Genomic DNA, 15,953 nt, shown 5'->3' with positions numbered 1-15,953 from the left:
GTGAACTCGCGAGGCTCGGGTTGAGAGTCGACGGCTCAAGGCAGAATTTTGCACGACTGCTACGCCTTGAAGGACCCGGAAGTCAAGTTGCCTGCACGTGCTTGTGTGTTACATCACCTCACATTTTGTGCAAGCACTTCACTAGTGGCACATAACCTGTTATAGCCGGTGCTAGTCTTCATGCGCTATAAACATTGGTTATGGTGCATAACTTTACAGCGGCTGCGACAGTTTGTACTAGCCCCCATATGCGCTGTAAACACTGCATGAACAAGATATTGTAGCGCCTTGAAGCGCCCCATGCTCCGAGTGGGACGGGGCTTTAAATGCACCTTATCTTCCTCCAGTTGTACAGAGGGTTGGTGACGACTCCATCGACTGGCTGTATTGGTTGTATTGTCTCAACTTAATACCATGTTGTTTTTGATTTTGAAAACGCTGTCAACCTCAAAAGAGTCTTTCTAAAATGCACTTCTAGCCTATTTAAGGCTTAGACTTTTGAGGACTGTTTGTGTCAGTGGCTCATGGTGAAGTAGAGAACTGAAGGTGAAATCGATTACGTGGCCATCAGCCCCAATATTAAAAAATAACAAGCATGATCTCCTTTCTCTCAATTTAATACCATGCCGTCAGTGTTCCGGAAAAATGTGTCTCAGCTTAATATCCTGCCGTCTTCAATTTCCAAAATGCCGGTTGAGCGCAAGGGGAAAAGGAGAAATTCCGCCCAAAAATAGAGAAAAATAGTGTAAAAAGCTAAAAAAGTAACCTAATATTCTAAATTTTCCTCTTGGCAAAAATAAGGAAAGACATTTTGTATGTTTGAGAAAATGTCTTTTCCCGAACATTGCATGCCGTTTTCGATTTTGAAAATGCTGTCAACCTCAAAAGAGAGAAAGTGTTTCGCTGCAGGTAGTGTTAGGGAAAAATGTGTCTCAACTGAATACCATGCCGTCTACAATTTCCAAAATGCCGGTTGAGCGCAAGGGGAAAAAGAGAAATTCCGCCCCAAAATAGAGAAAAATAGTGTAAAGACCTAAAAAAGTAAGCTAATTTTCTAAATTTTCCTCTTGGCAAAAATAAGGAAAGGCATTTTTCATGTTTGGGAAAATGTTTTTTCCCGAACACTGCATGCCGTTTTCGATTTCGAAAATGCTATGAACCTCAAAAGAGAGAAAGTGTTTCGTTGCAAGCAGTGTTACGAAAAAATGTGTCTCAACTGAATACCATGCCATTTTTGATTTCGCAAATGGTGTCAACCTCAAAAGAGAGAAAAATAGTGTAAAAACGCAAAAAATAGCACCTAATTTTCCAAAATTTCCTCTCGAAAAATTTTGTTAGGGAGAAATGTGTCTTGACCTAATACCATACTGTTTTCAATTTTGAAAATGCTCTCAACCCCAAAAGAGAGAAACATAGTGTAAAAACCCATCAAAAAATTTGCCTGGTTTTTAAAATTTCTCGGCATTTTTGACATTCAAAATGGTATGGTGTTAACCCGAGGCACATTTTCCCCGAATACTGCTCGGCAATGTTGAGGCTATGGTACGAAAATATTTCAAGAGGAAACTTCAAAAAATAGGCTATTTTAAAAATTTTTAACACTATTTTTGTCTATTTTGGGGCGGCATTTCTCCTTTTTCCATGCCCTCAATCGGAACTTTTAAAATTGAAAACGGCACGATATTAAGACGAGACACATTTTTTCCGAACACTAGAGAGAAATTTCAAAAAATTAGGCTACTTTACAAAATTTCAACACTATTTTTTGTCTATTCTAGGGCAACGTTTCTCCTTTTTCCCAAATACTATCGTGCCCTCGAGCGGCATTTTTGAAATTGAAACCGACACACTATTAAGACGACACACAATTTACGACGAGCACTGGTTTTTGAAAATCCTTTTCCCACCAAGTGCTCAGGAAAAATCATTTTCTCGAGTATGCAAATTTCTTTTCACTGAGTTTGTTGAGAGAAAATTTTAGGCTCGTTCATTCGCTATTTCTATGGTGTGCAACACATGAGCATGGTGGGAACCCTAGACTACCAACACACACTTGTCCACTAGTTCATTAATCCCTTTGAATTTGATGTCACTTGTTGCATGTGTCTAAATGTGTCAAATCCATTTGATAGATGTGATAGTAGCTTAGCTTTAAGACATAGTGAACCGTTGAGAAAGGCAAGGGAGCTTAGTATATAAGTGGTCTTGCTGCTTCAAAAATTAGTTCAAAAACATCCCTCTCCCTTAGTGATCTTAAGATGCTTGTGACTGTGTGAAGTATTATTTCTGTGAACTTATTCATCCTTTAGCTAAAGCATGTTCTTTACCCTTTGCTTCAAGTAATAATTGTGTGAACATTATTTACCATCCTCTCTTAATATGACTGCCTCTTCTTCCTTGCGAAATCCACTCGATGGACATTACGATGGCTACGATGACAACGTCGAACCCATGTGCGATGAATCTAGTGATGTTTGCTCGATGGAGTTTGAAAATGGTGACTCAATAGCTTGCTAACTTATAGAAAATGATTGATATATACTTGGCAATAATGTGACTTTCCTTTTTGTTTTTACAGAGTTACACAAGATAGTGCACCGTGATACAGCTGCATCTTTTTTGGGACCCGATTTTTAGAACCCTGCCGTTCTCTAGGTAACAATATCCAATACAAAAGAAAGAAACACAAACAAATCAAAGATAATCTGCTACTACTAGATTATAAGGCAAATATTACATTCGAACAGTGGCTCCTATCTATGGACCTTTGATTTAACGATTACATCGAAGCTATATCATCCACAATCTCATGCCCAACACTTTTGTTGAAAAGAAATATCAAAGATATTTACATAAATAACTTCAATCCATCCATTTCAAAGCTATGGGATGCGAATTCAGATATACAATACATTTTAAATGCACACGGAGCAGCTACCTATTGCACCTCATATATAACAAAATTTGATAACACACTCATTAAAGCAATCAAAGAACAATTTGACTCTTGCATTGAAAACAATGCAACTACATACGATAGACTTTGAAAAATAGGAAACAAAATACTAAACACACAGCAAATAAGCTCACATTAAGCAGTATATATTGCACTTTCCCTACCTCTCTACAACGCAACTCGAGAATTTATGTTCATAAACATAAACCCTCCCCACAAGAGAACAATGCTTCTCAAGCGAAAACACCTCCTACAAAACATAGACCCGACTAGCACAGAAATCTTTTACGAGACAAGCATAGACAAATACTGTACACGTCCTGCCCAGCTCAATGCCATATCATTGGCAGAATTTGCCTCCACATATAATACAACAAACAACACATACAAAAAACGTACCAAACCAAAGATTATACGATATGTCAAATATAATGCTGCAACAAATCCACATAATTATTATAGAGAACAATGTCTTTTATTTCTACCATGGATAAATAATGAAACTCAAGATCTAACAGATGGACTCACATGGAAAGATGTATACAATCAAAACAAACCTACCATCGATACAAACGAATCCAAATATAACAAAACCACAATACTAAAGGACAACCTTAACACCGACTCCTTAGCCACCAATTCACCTTCGACATCTACAACACTATCTAATATTTCCTCCCATATTCGTGTTGACATCACACAAAACCTAAATATCCAGCACCACCAACTGCATACACACACTATACCAACCATAAAATACTACTGCAGCCAAACGGTATGTATTACAAGAGGATTCTACTACTTAACACACAACAAAGGCTAATATTCGATGATATTATGCTAAGAAAACGTATATTTCCTACAGAACCAATCCATATTTTCCTGACTGGAGGCGCTGGCACAGGAAAAACTTTCACCCTCCTTTTGATTGTCCAAGGACTTCTACGTTTCTATAACCACAAATCACATTCCAGCCCAACAACAACAAAAGCTTTGCTAATGGCATACACGGGCAAGGCTGCCTTTAACATTGGTGGAACCACTATCCACTCAGCCCTCCACTTGCCACTGCTCACATCATCTAACACTTCCCTATCACCTGAGAGACTGAATGAGCTACGAATGCTTTATCGCGACCTGCAGCTAGCTGTTTTCGATGAAGTCTCCTTGATTGGAACCAGCTTCTTCGCTATGGCAGACTCTCGACTGCGTGCAATAAAAAACAACTACGACCTTCCATTTGGTGGTGTTGATGTTGTCTTGTGCAGCAATCTTTGCCAAGCGAGTCTTGTGCGCGACTCTTGGATTTTCTCCAGGAAACATCAATTGCTCGAAGCTATCTCACCCTCTTTCTGGCATGACCGTATAAAGTCTTATGAGTTAACAAGCACCATGAGACAAACTAACAAGACATTCATCGACATACTCAACAAGATACGCGTTTCAAAACACACCAACGAAGACATTTTGTACCTCATCCAGTCATCGTCTCCCACCTTTACTATGCAAACAAAGACAAAGACCTACACAACCAACATATTTTCAACACTACCATAGGGACACCACTATTTATTGAAGCACAAGACACAAGGGCAAAAAATTGCAACAAAACTATTCAAATACTGATAGATCCAAAATTGACAGCAGGTCTTCACAAAAAACTTCACTTGAAACCAGGCCTAATTGTAGAACTTTGTGTTGGAAATATTGACATTCTAGATGGCCTAGTCAATGGAGCCGACGGTATATTCGAACCGATAACACAAAACTCCACGACACAAACAATCTGGATTCACTTTCAAGCCACTAAAGTAGGCCAAAAAACTAGGTATGAAAACCAACAACTATACATTGCATCAATAGATAGGCAAGGACACCAATCCAAAAATAACACGTGAGTTTCAAATAGGAAAGAACTTCCTGAACACTATTACTAGAACACAATTCCCAATTCAACCTATAGCTGCTAGAACCATACACCGTGCACAAGGCTTGACACTAGACACCTTGGCTTTCGATCCAACCAGCATTCGAAGTCACGGCCTTGTGTACACTGTCCTCTCCCGCGTAAGAGATCCCAACAACCTTTACCTCCTGGAAGAATTCACTTCCAACCATATTAAAGTAGACCAAACAGAGTTACACCGCCTCAAAACACATGCCACTTGGCAACCTACATAGCTTGACCTCCACTCTTTGCCCGGAAATCACTTGATAATACAATCTCTTAACATTGTGTCCCTAAAGAAACACCACAACAACCTTATTCATGATGATAGCTTAATGGCCTCCCACATTCTTTGTCTCCAAGAAACAAAACTACGATATCCTAACACAGTGGCCATAAACGGTTACACACACACACACACTCAAACAAATGGCCCCATGGGAGTATCCCTCTTCACATCAAACAAAAACATACATCTACAACACCATAACATCATTTCCACAAATGAAATAGAATGCATTGCAGCGCTCCTCAGCACGCCACATAATCCACCAATAACCCTGATAACATTGTACCGTAGACCCTCAACTCCACTTCCCTTGCTCCTGCAAACATTGACCACACTACTCACACCTCACCTCCAACACACCCCTACCATTTTACTCGGTGACTTCAACATCAATGCTAAATACCAAACACCTGAATACCTTGCACTTTCTAACCTTCTCTCCACACACAACATGACACAACATATAACCCAAACCACAACAATCTACGATTCAACTTTGGATCACATTTGGACTACAAATTCCTTCACTAACATAACAACAGGCACTAACTTCTCGTTCTGGTCAGACTGCTCCCACTAAACTCCAAAAACACATTCCAATGCTCCCCTATTCCTACTTCCTAAAAGCACCTCCACAAATCCTTCCATTGGCACGCCCTTGTGATCCCTCACCTTGTCAATATTCAATTTGTTGGGGAAAATGGGATACAATGTAAATTTTTGCAACAACATGATCCTTACTTCTTCCATGGCAACCTTACTTTTGCAAGTCATTCAATTGAATTAAAAATATTATTCTTTTCAACATTTGGGGACTTTGCCTTTATAACGTGTTTGTGCATACTTGGAAAGCAAGTGTATGCAAAGTGTTTGGGTTGAAGATGTTACTCCACAAGAAGTTTTGGATAAATTCTCAAAATGTAATTAACTATTGGAGTATAATGATTGAATCTCTTGAAGAAATTTATTTGCATGCAATTTAGGAATAAAATTGAGTGAATGGATTGAAAAGAATGGCAAGTATTAAAAAAAAAAAGGATCTCTATCAATGTCATAACACCATTGATCATCTTGTCACTCTTCATGGAGGAAATCTAGTTTAAAAATAAGTAATTATCTTGTTGTTTTTTGGACTTCAAGAAAGCTATTGATACGATTCCATGTAAGAATTTGTGCAAGTTGATGGAAGAACTCCAAGTACGAAGTGAGTTTATGCTTGCAGTTTCTCGCATCTATGAAAACGTGATATATCAATTGCGCATCGGAATGAAGAATTTCAAAATTTTATGCAAGAACTATTGGGGCTAAACAAGGATGTCCATTGTCACCAACTCTCTTTGGGCTATGCATTGATCATTTGGAACAAATAGTACTTGAGATTTTACAATAAGAAGGCATTAAAGGAGGTTACTATTAGCAGTGCAATAATCATGTTTTTGTTGTATGCGACTGATGTGGTGCTTCTAGCACATATATTAGAGGATGCACAAAAGATTATGGTTATTCTTGAGGACTTTTGCTTACATAGTGGGCTCATTGTGAGAGTCCCAAAAAAAGGTTTGATTCAGAGCTTTAAATACCTTAGCCTTCAGGTTTCAGCCAATCACAAGTGGCATGAATGTGATGTGCTTCATTTGGAAGCTCAAACGAGAGCATAGTATACATTTGAGAACATGTGTAATGCGGAGGATGCCAAATGTTGAGTTCTCAAAAAGTACCTTACATTAGTGACACCGATTCTTCTTTATTACATGATGCTTCAAATAAACTCCCAAGTGATGAAGCTTTTCTACTACACCAATGAATTAAGGCTTAGGAGGATCCAGTGGGTCATACCTCATACATTACACTCCCCATATTGCCCCCAACTACAAAACCGTGTTCTTTGCAAAAAGATAAAACCATACTCTCCCTTCTATGCTTGAGTGTATCCCCTTGTTGAAGATATGCACTATTGCAACCTTTTGGCTTAGATCCCACCCCCTTTGATGTGAGATGGGGTATTGAGGCAATGGAGAAGAGTCCCATTGACTATGCACATTATGCTCAATGTAAGCTCGAGAGTTGAGTGCCACACACTATTAGAGTCCTCAACTTTTTCTCACTTTCATGTTTGGTTCCCTCATTTTTTCAACAATTACCTAGACCTATATGCTTTCCTCTGGCAACCACAATGCGGGCTATCCATCGTGGTACTTGTCACCACAATTCATGAGCATTGAGAATCACTTATCAACCCCACAAATAGTACATGACATGTAACACTGGTCCCATAGGTTATATTTGATCTTCGAAGACAGTAATAAAATCTCTCTCTCTCTCTCTCTCTCTCTCTCTCTCTCTCTAACACACACACACACACACACAGCCATCAAATTCAAAGTGACACATCAAACACACCCACCCAAAATTCCACTTCTATCATTCAGATTACTACATGATGCCAAATAAGGAATGAAGAGTTTTACGAGGACTAGTTATTATCATACTACAAGTGTAAGAACTTCCAAAAATTGGTAAACCATGGAGGTAACATGACCTACAACATCTTCAAACACCATCTAGGAAAATGACACCTCTTCAACCATGATGTAGAAAATCACATTTTCAATCAATGTTTCACCTTGATTGCCAATTGTGATGTCATAAAATCTAATATCTACCTATTCTAAAAAAACCTTCTCATATGAAACTGATCATTTAATATGGGGGAGATGAATGGGAACAAGAGGTAGAATATATACATGTGCATATAATGGAGCTTAGAAGACCTTAGGGTTAGCTTTATTAAAGACCTCCAAATGTTAGAGTTAAAAGTCCTTAGACCTAGGACATTAAGCAAGCTGGGTATGCCCTTGAGTTAGAAACCCTACCCAAGCTTGAGGTGCTTGTCGTGCTTGCTGACTAAGGTGCTTAAGGTGTTTGTGGGAACCATGGCCAAGCTTGAGGTGCTTGTCATGCTTAAATGACTAGGGTACTTGAAGTGTTCAATTCAAACATGATCTCTCAAAGAGGTATAAAAGATTGTCATGCTTAAATGACTAAGGTGCTTGAAGTGTTCAATTCAATATGATCTCTTAAGAAGCATAAAAGACACATGTCAAGATCCTCCCGGTTTTGCCCTCATGATGTGCTTGAATCCTACTGGATAGGCTTTAAAGGGGCCCCATGCGAATTTAGATGCAGTCAAATACATAATTAAGCTCTTTCTCTCAAAGAAGGAAAAGAGGCACTTGTTCAAATGATATAATTAAATAATACAAGAGAGAGAGAGAGAGAGAGAGAGAGAGAGAGAGAGAGACCCAGCATGAGAGGGGGGCTGATTTGGGAATCCTTATTCTCATTCTCTCTCTCTCTCTCTCTCTCTCTCTCTCTCACACACACACACACACACACACACACACACACACACACACACTCTTTGATGGTGTGAAGCAAAGAACTCCATCTCTTTCTCCAAGCTTGATAAGTTGAGAGCTACACCAACAACTCTTGGATATGGAATGCAAATCCAACCAAGGGCCAAACTTCAATGGCATGCTCATCTGCTCTACCATCTATATTACTATGTTAAGCTAAGCTACAAGAGTAATCTATGGTGAGGAAGGTACTTCTTTCTCATATGTTACTTCTTCTTCCTCTTCCCTTCCCTCATACCCTGCTAGCTTTCTCCACCTTTGAAGGTGTTTAAGGTCTTGGGATTGAAGCTGGGGACAAGTTAATGCTTTCAGTCTACTCAAGCCTTAGAAAGGCGAGCTACCAAAAGAACCAATAATTGAGGACCTGCCATAGATTGAAGATCAAGAAGAGATGTTGCAGCCCGAATCGATTCTTCGACACGAAGACAAGGTACAAAGACATGGTAAAATTATTCGACGGTATCTTATTAAATTCAAAAACTATTTTTTTGAAGATCTGAACCAAGTAAGGAACACAGCTTAAGGATAGTATGACCTTGTCAATGCTTACAATGCTACACTAGAGCAAACGTAAATGCTTTCTAAATGAATTATGATTTTATCTTATAAGACTAATCCTCTTTTATGCACAAATTTAAATAGTATTCATGCTTAGAATCATATTTGTGATGACGACGTCATTTAAACACCAAGTAGAATTTGTCACTCTACTTTGAGAGTATGATATGGACTAAAGAGCAGACATGCTTGCGGCAGCCAGGTCTCCCAAGCACCAAATGGACTAGTCATCCATTCTTGAATCATGTCGTAGAGTAAAAAGGCATCCTCTACCCGCTAAGAAAAGTAGACTAATGACTAAAAATCTATCTCTTCTACCTCATAGTCGAGGACGACTGTTTCAAGAGAGAGATAATGTCATAAAATATAATATCTATCTATTTCAAAATTACTTTCTCATATTGAACTGATCATTTAATATGGGGGAGATGAATAGGAACAAGAGATAGAATATAGACACGTGCAGACCTTAGGGTTAGTTTCATTAAAGACCTTCAAAGGTTAGTGTTAAAAGTCCTTAGATCTAAGACCTGAGGTGGGAACCCTATCCAAGCTTGAGGTGCTTGTCGTGCTTGCTGACTAAGGTGCTTAAGGTGTTTGTAGGAACCTTGCCCAAACTTGAGGTGCTAGTCATGTTCAAATGACTAAGGTGCTTGAAATATGAAATTCAACCATGATCTCTCAAAGAGGCATAAAAGGTTTTCATGCTTAAATGATTAAAGTGCTTGAAGTGTTCAATTCAAGCATGATCTCTTAAGAAGCATAAAAAACACATGTCAAGATCCTCCCCATTTTGCCCTCATGATGTGCTTGAATCCTACTGGATAGTCTTTAAAGGAATCCAATGAGAATTTAGATGCATTTAAATAAATAATTAAGCTCTTTTTCTCAAAGGGGAAAAAGATGACACTTGTCCAAATGATATAAATAAATAATACGAGAGAGAGAGAGAGAGAGAGAGAGAGAGAGAGAGGGACTGATTTGGATATCCTTATTTTCATTCTCACACACACACACACACACACACTTTGATGATGTGAAACAAAGAACTACATCTCCTTCTCCAAGCTTGAAAAGTTGAGAGTCTACACCAACAACTCTTTGCTATAGAATGCAAATCAGATCAAGAGCCAAGCTTCAATGGAATGCTCATCTTCTCTACTATCTATATTATTATGCTAAGCTAAGCTACAAGAGTAATCTATGGTGAGGAAGGTACTCTTTTCTCATACGTTACTTCTTCTTCCTCTTCCCTATCCTCATACCCTGCTAGCTTTTTCCACCTTTGAAAGTGTTTGAGGTCTTGGGATTGAAGCCGGGGACAAGTTAATGCTTTCATTAAATTGATTAAGGGCATAATTTCGATGCATAAAGCTTTCCATCTTCATTGCATCAATTATGTCTTAATTTACAAAGCTTGTATTGTACAAAGTCTCTCAACATGGGAGAATTTGTAATACATAAGCCTTTTGGAGGGGGGACTGGCTCCAAGTAAATCCGGTCCTCAACTATTGTCAACTTCTCTAATTCTCTCTCTTGCAATGTTGCTATCTATCATCAAGTCCTCTTTATGCTCTTCAAAAATTCTCCAAAAAATGATAACTATCGTTATTTTAATTCCGCTACTTTTCATGTTGCAAGTTCAATTCCGTTACATGAGACCTGTTTGTACATATAACATGAACCTTGGTAAACTCTTAACAATTCACAGGAGACCAAATGTGAATGAAACTTGCCACATGAAAGAAATCGTAACTCATCTATAACAACACTGAGATCAAACTATCGAATTACATTCCTCTAGCCCTCTTTAAGCAATTTAAAATTAAAATTAAATGGCCCAAAAAAAAGTTGGCCAAAAGGTAAGACATTTGAACCTACACTTGGGACATCAATATTAACTAAAATAACACTCAAGGTGCATCAGAAAGTTGATATTTATACCTGCATTTGGGCATCATTGTATTATAAAGGACAATTAGGGTGCAATCATGAAGTATCCAACCCTAATAGTTAAAGAATCAGCAATGCTGTTATTTTCCAAAGTTGATAAATTGAGAAAGGCTAGTGTGCAATACAAACTAAGATAAGTCTAGTGTATTAAATTGGTCAAGATTTAACACCAAAAATCAAGAGAGGAGCATACACCCCTTGAAACAAGAGTGAAACTAAGAATAGTCCAGAAGGTAATTCTTAATGGCTTCTAGAGATCCCCTCTAGAGCAGGTTCATTCCCTTTCTGAAATCCCTCTCTTCCTCAAACCTCTCTAGCCTAAAGCATGTCAAACAAGTCAAGGCATGTCAACCAAGTCCACGTATATTCAAAGAGACTCAACAATTGCATTACAAAAATCATCTCATGTGCAAGCATGTGTCTATGCTTGCTCATGCATTTGAAAGGAGGAACAAAGCTGTATATTCATTAAAATCAATTTATCTCTCTCTCTCTCTCTCTCTCTCTCTCTCTCTCTCTCTCTCTCTCTGTGGACTTGTAAACACACAAAGAAATGAAATGTTATATTAACTTCTTCAAAAGGCCAAATTTCACAATGACCTATGAGACCAATCTGTTACAAAATAGTGAATCTGATACCATGTCTGGGTACAAAAAGACTAGAACAAAAATACTACTACTATTAGAATCCATCCTAATCTGCACTCTGTGTCAAGAGAGTATGGCTCGAATCCTCTGATGTAATCTCCGTCGATGCTGTGTAGCCCCTCTCCTCAATCGTGGTCGTCTGGATCTTCGAAGCTCTAGTGCTCGGTCGATAAAAGTGCTGGTAGTGTCGAATGAGTGTGGACCGAGCTCTACAATGATGGCTGCTCCTCTGGCTGTCCCATATCTAGTGAAAAGAAATCTATAATCTACAGTGATGGCTCCTCAATCGTGGATATCTGGATCTCCGTAGCTCCAATGCTCGTTCGATGAGTGCCGGTAGTGGTCGAATGAGTGTGGGCCAAGCTCTACAGTGATGGCTGCTCCTCTAGCTGTAGTTGAGTCATATCTAGTGAAATGAAATGAAATGAAATGTTGCATTAACGTCTTCAAAAGGCCAAAATGACCTATGAGACCAATCTGTTACAAGATGGTGAATCTAATACCATGTATGGCTACAAAAGAACTAGATACTACTACTAGAATCCATACTCATCTACACTTTGGATATCGAGAGAGTATGGCTCCTCTCCTCAATCGTGGCCATCTGGAGTGCCGGTAGTGGTCGAATGAGTGTGGGCCGAGCTGAGAGAGAGAGAGAGAGAGAGAGAGAGAGAGAGAGAGAGAGAGCGCTCTTTATAAACGCCTTCTATAGGTAAAGTCAGTCTATGATACAGAACAATATACATATATATATCCTATGGGTATCCAGAGGACAAATGTCTTCAGAGGTCAATATGAGAGATAACATTCGGTACTCAAAAAAATAAGACAAAAGCGCTGAAAATAAACACGATGAGAGACGTTGAAACGCTTGCGACAATACCCAACCAGATGACAATATTCAGTTCATTTTCATTTCATTTCAAATTTGATGCCAAATGGTGTATGAAGATTGTTACAAGGAGGAGCTTGTTGCTACCATACTACAAGTGTGAGCACTTACAAAAATTGGTGCTCTTGGAAAACAATTTGTGCAACGCTTGCTGCAAATCTAAGAGAATGGAGTGTTTCTTGAGATGACCCATCTTCTACATATACTCAAACATTGAGAAGGATATGTACAAGAAAGTGCTCAGCATCCAGCCTCACCAGAGGCCATATGGTGGGCTATGAATGGGATGTATACACAAGGTTATATTTTCTATTCCCCTGTATTTTTCTTTTGAAGGCACAAGCGTGCGCCTTTATTTGGGGGTTGGGGTTGAGGGTTTTTGGGGCGCGGACTTAAGGACTTCTCCATAGATTTCCGCAATTCTGTCTTGGGTTATCTATCTTTGTATTTGTCCCATCCTTTGAAGACAGGAGTCCTTTCCTATCAGCTTAAGTTTTCACCCGATTCTCATGCAACATTTTTACAGCAGATGCTCTTGAGAAACATAGGATTTAAAACAATAATAATAAGAATAAAAGTCAATATTGCCGCAACGTTCTCCGATTTGTACCCCTGGAAGAAACTGTATGAGAGCTTTCTTCTCCAATGTGCTCTATTGTTGACTCTGCCTCTGCTAAATCTCTAGCCTTCTCCCTCAGTAGGCGATCACAAAGCGAAAGAAGGCTATCAGCTAAAGGAGGAATTTGAGGGTTTCGCATGTCATTATAAATGTGAGCATTTTCAGCTATCTGAAAAACATCTCTCCGGAAATGGGCACGGCTCTTGTAAGTCAATTTGCGTGCCTTTTCCCTTATTGTTGATAGATCCATGGGATGCCTTATTATATCCAGGTAATCCGGTGCATCCTTTTTTGTTACTGGTTTAAGAAACAAGAAAGAAATATCTCTGGCATTCCTCAATTGGTCAACAACCCCTTCAAGAATGTTGGCAAGTAGTACCTGTTAACAAAAGACACAGTAGGTAAGGATCAAGCATCTTTTCAGAAGTACACGTAGAGAAAAACATGAATTATTTGTTCGCATTAAAACAAGGTGAAGGTTCACATTGGCATTCTGAAGAATAAAATGAAAAGGAAGTCAAGTCAATTGGAATTGATGAATTTGTGCCTACCTCCCCTACTCAAACAAAAAGAACTTGAAAACTAAAACAAGGTTAAAATTTCAAGCGTATACAGATTTGCAAGGACAATTTGGAAGCACATGATTGCCAGCTCAATGGACATGGATATTTCCAACCCAAAACCACTAAGAGACATTAAACAAACTCCTAAATAATAGAGACAGCAAGAATCCCTTACTTCAAGCTTCTCTCGTGTACCAAACCCATCGTTTGGCTACTCTTACCATAAGTGTAGCTCACTCAACCAACCGAGAATCGCTCCCTAGCAATGGCGCCAATGTTAGTGGGTTGCCACAATGGACCATGCAACATAGATCTATGAGCACCAACATAGCAATATCAATACACACCAAACTAAAAACAAAGAATATTTCAATGCTTCACATGAAAACATATGTCCAATCGGTATGGGAAATAATAAGATTTCAAATGCACACCTAACTGTCTTCTCTCTAAGGCCTGTTTTGGAAAGCCAAACAAAAAAAGATTCTATCCAATATTTAGAATTCAGGCCCCATGGTAATGCCAATAACTTTGTATTAAGAACACTCTTGGAGCATTTTTGTGCAGAGAGGTAACAAGTAGCAATCATGAGACTTTGTGGACCAGTTACACAAATAGATCATTATCTCTACGCATTGATGCAAGTCTCTCGCTGTGTTTCAATACTTTGTTTGTTCGTCACTCTCTACAATCTGTTTCATGTTGTAACTTGAGACTTAGGTGTAGGAGAAACCGTAAGTTGCTATGGATAGAGCACAACATAACTAAGCGTATGATGCCTCAATTGTAGATTTTGACCTGCTAAAAATAGGGTCAATGTTTAGTTTATAAAACCCTGCATAGAGAATTCTTGACACAAAACTTAAACTGAGAAAGGACTCTCCAGTGAGGCAACCAGCAAAACAATGCACCATGAAGCACCCGGTTGAGCGAAGGACTAACTTATGTACATTCCCATATGGTCTGGATTAGTGCACAAATGTGAACCTTACAAATACAGGATAACCAAAATGAAAATGCAATCAACACCAATCTGAAAGCCCGAGTATCAACAAGTCTGATGACAGGCCAGTCCCCCCAATTCTATGCCTCATCTACAGCCATTAAAATTCCGAAGGACTTCTGCCAATTGATGAGAGCTCCACCAGCCCAACAGAACAGGGTGAAGGCGGCATGCAAAGCATCAAGAATATCCACAAAAACAAGCTGCATACCAACGTGTCATCTGCATACTGCTGATCCAACAAATCCTGCTCATCCTCATCCTCCAAGGAATCTGGCCTTGCCGGCAAAAGACAAGAACAAATAGGGAACTAAGGGACAACTGAACCCACATCTTGATAGCACAAACCGTCTGCCAACAAAACCACTCAATGTGACAGCACTTGTATCAATACTCCCATCCTTTGCACAATATACTACACGAAGCCCTGACGCACATGATTGTAAGCCTTAGCATAATCAAGGACGAGAATAGCTGGAGGTTTTCTTGACTATATGACACACTTCACGGCCTTGTAACAAAGTGAACACCTTGTCAATGTTGCATCGCTTTTCACAAAAATCACAAAAATCATTGGAAACATGAACAATCAGGCATCTGTCCAGTATCAAACTACATATAGATCCGTACGATATGGTATGTCCGTACCGTACGGATCCGTATTGTGTGATCATTTTTTTTGGTTGGAAAAAAAACCCAGCAAGTCGGCAAAAATGGGTTCGCTCTTCTTAAGTATATTCCAACGCCTAATTTTTGCAGGCATTCTCTGCAACAGTGAGCAGTCACCACAATTTTCATCTGCAGAGCCTTGCATAGAGGACTACTCACGCGACAAATGACCCCGCCTCAACTCTCTCTCCCTCTAGAGGTGTTCTCTCGCAAAAACATGAGCGTTTTTTTGTCGTTGCTTTCCAATGTGTAGGTGGATCTCGATGATGCCGATGATGGACAGCAATGGGAGCACTCGATGATGACGAGGGAATGGCCGAGGGAGGCTCGATGGGTTGCTGTGATACCGGACCGCAATGAGGATGGCTAGCAATCGCAGATCCGAGCCGATCCCGCAAGGGAAGGGCTGAAAATTGAAAATGCTAGGGCTGATCTG

At 39.3% G+C, this 15,953-nt stretch overlaps 1 protein-coding gene across 2 annotated transcripts in view; it reads right to left on the bottom strand.

Annotated features, from left to right (window-relative positions):
- Positions 1–12,660: 12,660 nt before the first annotated feature.
- The window catches only part of HAF01 (HAC13 protein (HAC13)), a 180,134-nt gene continuing 176,841 nt past the window's right edge, over positions 12,661–15,953 (bottom strand). For both annotated transcript variants that reach the window (XM_086507642.1, XM_086507643.1), the window contains exon 20: positions 12,661–13,661. In XM_086507642.1, the coding sequence (XP_086363768.1) occupies positions 13,242–13,661 (420 nt within the window). In that variant the 3' untranslated portion in view covers positions 12,661–13,241. The remainder of the gene's footprint in view (positions 13,662–15,953) is intronic.

This window comes from Adiantum capillus-veneris, chromosome 30 (assembly GCF_014529385.1).
Source record: "Adiantum capillus-veneris isolate H3 chromosome 30, ASM1452938v2, whole genome shotgun sequence".
Lineage (NCBI taxonomy): Eukaryota > Viridiplantae > Streptophyta > Polypodiopsida > Polypodiales > Pteridaceae > Adiantum > Adiantum capillus-veneris.
Note: the sequence above shows the minus strand (reverse complement) of the source record. Positions and strands in the feature narration are given on the sequence as shown.